This window comes from Gavialis gangeticus, unplaced genomic scaffold (assembly GCF_001723915.1).
Source record: "Gavialis gangeticus isolate Ggan-Ray unplaced genomic scaffold, GavGan_comp1, whole genome shotgun sequence".
NCBI lineage: Eukaryota > Metazoa > Chordata > Crocodylia > Gavialidae > Gavialis > Gavialis gangeticus.
Window position 1 is genome coordinate 23,210,988 of NW_017729001.1, and position 7,583 is coordinate 23,218,570.

The 7,583-nt window shown below is 44.2% G+C and overlaps 1 protein-coding gene across 3 annotated transcripts in view; it reads left to right on the forward strand.

Annotated features, from left to right (window-relative positions):
• Positions 1-3,865: 3,865 nt before the first annotated feature.
• STX2 (syntaxin 2) overlaps positions 3,866-7,583 on the forward strand; it is a 54,434-nt gene continuing 50,716 nt past the window's right edge. The window contains exon 1 of one of the 3 annotated variants that reach the window (XM_019507074.1): positions 3,866-4,000. In XM_019507074.1, the coding sequence (XP_019362619.1) occupies positions 3,971-4,000 (30 nt within the window). In that variant the 5' untranslated portion in view covers positions 3,866-3,970. Of the gene's footprint in view, positions 4,001-4,521; positions 4,753-7,583 lie in introns of those variants that run through there. The other 2 variants (XM_019507075.1, XM_019507076.1) reach the window with 2 other exon arrangements.

Sequence of the window (7,583 nt, forward strand, 5' to 3'; positions counted from 1 at the left end):
CCCTCCCCTGCTCCCCACCACCTCCCCTCCCTGCCAGCTGTTGTTGTTGCGAGGGGGCACCAGCTCCTGGCTCCAACCAGCAGACCCAGGGGGGGTCTTACCCCCCCACTCCCTTATGGCAGCACTCCAGTCCCCATCATCCCCCTCTGCTTCCAAGGAGCAGAGCCAGGTTGTGGGCCGCTCTGGCTGCTGTTGTGGTGGTGCTCCGCCGTGTGTGTCTGTCTGTGCAGAGCACTCTGATCGGTTGTTTCAGTCAGCATTGTGACTGGCTACTGAGACAACCAATCAGAGTTTAATTAAAGCGTTACTGACAGACAGACAGACAGCTTAAGGCTTTTATTATATTAGAATAACACTGGATAATCTTGATATCTATAGTAATGCCCAGTGCCTTAGGGTCAGAATACGTTGCCATGGGTGATACACTCATTGTCAGAGGGTGTGTTTACATGTTCATTAATGTGCCTTCCCTTCTGCACATTGTGTGGTATCTCTAGTATGAGCTACTCGGTCAAGATGCAGTATCTGTGCTAATGTGCAATAGCAAAGGTGAACTTTGTTGTGATAATGCACGGTAGGCAAATTCTACTGTGCATTAACCTGGGTTTTGCCATGATGTGCTAATGCGCAGTAGAACAGTCTGCTGTGCATTAAGGCATCTCGTGTAGACGTGCTCAGGATATACTAAAAAGTTTTGGAAAGCGGTCACAAGACGCATCTGTATTTTAAGACCACTAGATCTGCAGCGTTCTCCAGAGCAGTCGTGGAGCTTTCCACGATAAAATGGTGGAACTGACTGTCCACAAATGAAGCAGGGTAAACATTATCTTATTTTCTAACTCATTAGAGGATAGTGTAAAGTAGAAAGCAGATTATTTTGAAGCATAAATTTCAAGGTGATTGTCCCTATACATAAAAAGGTTAGGTTTCAGGGTTAACTTCAAATACCAACAAAACAGAGCAATTTATCCCTCAGATATAGACTTCAATATCTGTTACAAAATGTGTAGGTTGTCTTTACAACTGCAATGGTTACAGGGCTTTTTGTTTTCTTTTTAAAATTGAAAATGTGAAGTCTGGAGTACAAATTTACAGCCACCAGAGAAAATAACTTTTTTTTTTTGCAAGTACCCCGATTCAAATCCTGAAGCTAACATACAATCTCTAGCAGCTTCTGAAAAACTGTTGTTTTTTTCAAAATTAATGAGTCAAGGATTTTTGGGGATGATATTTTTATTGAACCGACTGTATGATTAGGAGGCATATAGACAATATTCTGGGTATGAAGTGCCCTTCTTCATGTCTTTTTCAGAGGTTTGTTGCCAGACACCAGGTCTGTATCAGGGACTTTGAACAACTTCCTGCATGTTGTTGTTCATGCTATGGACTCCCGATGTTCTGATTGTGCTCTAGGCATAATTAGAAAGTCCCCATAGTGATGTTATCTGTGTATCAATCAACATTGCCCCAGATATTAAATTATAAACTTTCAGCTTGTGTTTGGCTTTCATTTCAGGTGCTACATATGATTTTATATTGTGCACATACATATATGTACCTAAAGGGGAACTAACAAAACACATATGTACACACCCATGAATGGTATGTGCTTTCTTACATCTGAGGGGTGCCCAACTTGTGGCACAGGAAGCCGGTGTGCGTAGCACATGGCAAATCGGGGGGAACAGGCAGCACAGCAGAAGATAAGACAGGAAGCCGAAAGTAAAGCAGTAAAACAGGCAGGGAACACAGGGAAGGAAACAGAGCAGCAGAGCAGTCCGGGGAAGGGGATCAGAGCAGCACTTGAAGAGGCTGTGCAAAAAACTTGGCCTCTTTGTTATACCTCATTCTCTTCTGCTATCATAATTCTGCCAACTCCAATACTTCATTATATTTCCTTGATATGATATCTATATGGCAACAGACAGATGTTGCATTTGTCCCAGGATACACCTCTTTATGTAGGAGACAAAGTACAGTTCTCCAGATGACCATGTCTGTTGCCCCAGGATAAATCCTGAAAAGGTTTACAGGAGAAGAAGTACTAACAACTGAGCTTGAAATATTGCAAAGTGCATCTGAACAGTTGCACCAAATTAAAATAAGAACAAAAAGGAAGAAAAAAACCCCCAGCACTGCATTCAGCTGCTCACTAAATCCTGGTTAGAGTAAGTGTACATGCCAATCCTGACTCTTGGTATGCATAAAGAAGTGTGTTGGTGCCCAAAAGCTTGCAAAGAACAAATTTTCTAACTACTTGGTCTAATAAAAAATATCACATTTACCCAAAGGACCTTGTCTGCCCATGCCAGTCCTGGGACATTTCTGTTGTGGGACAGACACAAGCAAAACTTGTCCTGGGACAAATACAACATTGGTTCTTATCTTAAATCACATCATTAAGGTCCGGAAGACAATAGTTTATCACTTTGCATTTGTCTAGAGCAGTAGCCTGAGACCCTGTGGCACTACATGTGCAATACATTAATAAATGCTAAAGCACAGAATGATTTCTTCTTTTTGATTTTGGTTTTAGAGCACCCCCTTGCTACTCAAGGGCCTGGGCTGCATGTTACATGTATTACACACTGCACTGGTCCATCCCGCAATAAATTGAGGCACACTAAGGCAGCGGTTCCCAAACTTTGGGTCTGCTGATGACCCAACATCAGTGGATGGGGTCACGATAAATATGCATGAATTTTCATTTCTACCTAGGAGAACTTTTACAATCTTTGCCATCTCCTGCACCTGATGAAGGGTGCCTGTGCAGGACAGCTTGCAAATAAAGATTTTTTTTTTTTTTGCAAATACAGGCAGTTCTCAGACTTAGGACACAGCTGGTTCCTGGAAACCCAGTCTTAAGTCGAAACGTTGTAACTCGGAACTGATTTTCCCATAGGAAACAATGTTATAAATGGGGATTGGTTCCTGAACCAAGGCCCCATACTCTATTTTCACCAAAAAACCCCCAGAACTTTGTACTCAATCAATTATAGATGAGTAATATAGCTACATTAACGTATGTATGTTGTGAATAGTGCTCATATTGGTTTGGAAGCACTTCTTTGAGGTGACGTTGCTGGACTTTTTGAAGGGCTCTTGGATGGACTTTTTGAAGGGCTCCTGGCTGTAGGGCTTCTGGAGTCTCGTCTGTTTTCTTAAAGAAAGTGTCCAAGGCAGTTTGGACAGATGTTCTCCAGGGACATGGGCAGCAAACTTGCTCGCTGGCGCGGCATGGCGCTGGATTGAGTCCAAACTGATGTCAGAAAGTTGAATCAGGGTGTCAACTTATAAACATCGTAAGTGCGAAATGTTGTGACTGGAAACATTGTAAGTCAAGAACGGCCTGTATCTAGTTGGTCTAATTAAAGATATTACACCTGTGCCGTTCCCTGTTATTTCTGCACACGGGGTGGGGGTGGCCAGACCAGCTCCGGCAGATGGGACCCACTGTAGGAGTTGTACCCATGCTGCTGCTGGGTGCTCAGTGGGCACCTCAGCTTGGCATCCACAGTTAGTGCTTGAAAGGGTGTCCCAACTCCAGAGCTGGTGTCTACCCATCTCTCATTTGAAGGTGCAGCAGGGTCCCAAGTGCTCTGCTTTGTCTTTGCATCCACAAAGCCTTTGTGCAACATCATCGAGGCCTTCCTTCCCCTGCTACATGGCCCCCGCCGGGCAGGGAGGCGCAGGCGGGGGCAGCTGATGTCCCTGCATCGCATCCAACCTCCCCGGGCCCGCGGGCCGGCAGCACCCGCCGGGCTCCCAGCTGCCCGCACGGCCACACCCCTTCATTTGCATGACCCCGTCCCACACGCAGCTGGCGGCTCTCTCCAGCTGTGCATCCAGCAGCCGCGCGGCGCATGCGGGGTTGGCGCGCGGAGGAGTGGCCGCTGCCTCCGGGGGCCGCGGAGGGATCCAGTGGCGGAGGCGCACCGAGCTGGGCGAGCAGTGCGAACAAGTGGCGAGGATGAAGGACCGGCTGGCGGACCTGGCCGCGGTGAGTGCGGGGCCCGGGGATAGGCTGGGCGGCGCCGCTGGAGGCGGAGAGCGTCCTCCTCACGCATAGGTGCTTGTGGGGGTGAGCAGGGTCCGCCCCCTCCCTCCACAGGTCTGGAGAGTGAGTGTGAGTTTCTGGGGGTTCCCCCCACGGAGCTGTTTGCTGGGGTGTGAGCAGAGCCCCCCCAACAGAGGTGCTTGCCGGGGCGTGAGCAGGGTCCTCCCATCCTGCACAGCTGCTTGCCAGGGTGTGAGTAAGGTCTCCCTCTCCCCCCCCTGCCCCAGGTGGTTGCTGGAGTATGAGCAGGGCCCCCTTCAACCCAGAGTCCCATCCCCCCCACACGCACAGCTGGCTTTTGGGGTGTCCTCCTTTCCCCCCCACAGAGTTGGAGGCTGGGTTGAAACCCAGTTACCTTAAAAACAGTCGTTTTTTGTTTTTTTAATTCAGTGTCAGTTGGGTTCCACATCCAATTGAGCAATGCTCAGTGGTGTCTTCGAAGCTCCACAGGTCATAAAACTAGGGCTGGACGAGTATCTCCCCCTCCTAGACCTCAGGCAGTTCAGATACGCCACATCCAGGCGGGTATCCAAGTCTCAGGCGCGGAGGCTATGCGTGGAGTTCAGATGCCTTCAGTCGCACTTCATCTTTGCCAAAAGGCGGAGAAGGGCTTTGTTACCTACTATCTTCTGTTTGGTGTTGAAGCTGTTTCCAGACAGGAGGTTGGGTGGCCTTTTTCTTTGCTCCCTGTGGGGGTAGGTGCCATTTGAAAGCTTTTTGCACAACTGCCATATACTAAAATAGATCGCGTGTCCGAATTGTTGTTGTTCTAAAGAAAATTGTTCCCTTCCAGTAACCGTAAGAAAGAGTAGTTGCTCTTGGACTTAAGGTAGCTCTCTAAAGTATTTTGAAATATAGTGGTGCCCCATTTACAAAAAAAACAAAACCCTAATTTAAAATATTAAGCATATTATAATCTGTTATGATGATAGTAATTGACATGTTTGTAATTTATTAGATCATTATAAATATATTCATGGTACTGTTTCCAGGAAAGCCAGGTGGGACCGCAGCGTGCAGCTCCTGCACAGCCAGATTGGGAAGCAGCTGTGGCAGAAGCTCATCCTCTTGCCGCAGCCCTTCCCAGGCTGACCCTGCATGGTGTCTCCCAGAAACAGGCACGTGGGGCAATATCATCCCACAGTGGTGCCGCAACTGGTGTTATAGCATCTCTGCAGGTTCGAACCACTTTCCTAGACCCTGGTTTCCCCATCTCTTAAACCGTGCCCGGAGTTTGAAAGAATGTGGAATTAAATGGTCTGAACTAATTCTGTAATACTAAGCATATTTTAAAACAGCTATCAGTGAGAATGTACAGGAAGCGTCAACTGTGCATCTGTTACAGACAGACAGTTAACTTCCATTTACTGGGTTTCTTTAAGCTGTCCATTCATAGTAGATTAGTATGCAGAAATCCTTGACTGATAAAAACATGTAGCATTATGAGTGAAAATAAACACTGGATAGTACTAATGAAACACTTCTGTAGTACTATAACTTAAGTAAGTGTGTAAAATGCATTTAAATCTTTCAGCAGACACGGCCACATTGTGTACAATATCACCTAGGCTAAATTTATTTTCAGAAATAATTTGTACAAGCAAATAATATTCTTGCTGTAATACTCCCCCTTCTCCAAAAAGAAAATTCCTGAACTGAATAGTGAGAGAGAACTAAAACTTAACAATAGCAGATACTTCCCTCATCATGGTAAGAGTTCTGCTGTTAATAATTTCTTTTTCATCCATAGAGAAGTTGTTTGCACAAAAAATTACTTCATTAGGAAAATTTTGTGAGCCGTACGAACACTCGGTTGGCTCTGGCTGCTACGTGAAATTTCCATTATGACATGACCTGTTTTTTAATTCTTTCTCTTCTGTGTAGTATAGTAGCTTCATTGAATTTAATTTGGCAAATATGTTATCTAATGCTTAATGGTTTGTATTTTAGTTTTTGAACAATAAGCTATCAAAGGCCTGAGAGATCTTCAGGGTAGATCTTCAATCTAAGCTTAACTCTTTGACGTAATGCCAGAATAATATTTTAGGCTAATTTGTTTGCTTAGAGATTCTTCCACACTTTTTTTCCCCTAAGTGTGTTTGGTATGTTATACAAATAGTTTAAGGTATCATAATTTGGTATCCAGTCTATATTCTACGCCCCACCCCTGCAAATAAGCATTACTTTGTATTTAAGAAAAGCTCTTATTTTTATAGAAACTCTATTCTAATGAGTTCAACATGTACAGGTTAAACAGTATAAATGAGTTCAACAATATAAATGCATGTTTGATTTAAAACATTTAAGAGTCTGTTTAATAAAATACACAAATCTTTTTGTTTCTTTTAAGAAATGATGAGTTATTTTTAAAAAGGTCTAACTATAAGCCTTCCCTGTGCCGAGCTAAATCTATGTGGTTGGGAGGAAGGGGAATTTTTTCTGTCCCCACTCAAGTTGATTCAGAGCTTACCATACTATCGTCTGCAGGCATGTCCTCTTGAAGCCTTTTTTATCCTTATTTCAAGATAAACTACCAAGTATTTTAATTGGAGTTCGTGTTTCTTATTTTTGTTAAATGCATCTTTAAATGTATAGAACAGAGGTCGGCAACATTTTTAGGCAAAACGTCAAAAACACCCGCAACCTCGACTTGTAATGTGTTGGGATGCCAGGGGCAGATGACAGAGCTGCCGTGAGGGTCCCGATCCTTGCTGTGGTTGTGCAGTCCTGGCCCCTTCGCGAGGCACACGTGCCAAGCAAAACGCCTTCACATGTTGCACTCTGTCACCAGTGCCAGGGGTTGTCTACCACAGTATAGAAACATTTCCTGTTCCAAGCTATTAGTGTAATTGATAATACTTTTAATTGCATCCTTTGGGAAATACTTTCTTTTTAGTTATCCTTTACTTAGAAATATAAAAAGAATAAATGGGTGCCAATTTGACTTAAATTCCAGAAACACAGAAGCCCATGGCAGAACATATTAACTTCTTTGAACACTTCATTACTGATCTCAGTAGCTGTCCTTAAACAAAATCTATTAACCCCTGCCTCCCCCCGACAAAAAAACACAAAACTTCAGTGTGAAATTGCAGAACAAGCAATTATCCACAGATTGGATTGCATTAACCATGGTCTCAACAGGGCCTATGGATTCTTATCCTAGTAGGTAGACTAGCTGTTAAATCCAGTGTTCCCCAAGGTGTTAACTACCTTGTTCATCTCAGTTCATTTTATCCGCTGATGTATTACCTTTTCAGCAATGTCCCCTCCCCTGCCCCTTTCCACCCTGTCTAAAATCTTTTCTTTCTGCCAGTTTGTTTATAGCATCTGATGAAGTAGATTATTACCAACAGAAGCTCATTCCTGTCTGAACAAATTCTGAAAAAGCAGCAGACATACCTTGAGCTAATTACAGATAGACGAACAGCCTGTGTAAAACTCCGTATGTAAATAAAAACATTTTGCTTAAAGAAATGGAGCAGGGCTTTATTTACCCCCCCCCCCCCAAAAAAAAAAAAAAAAA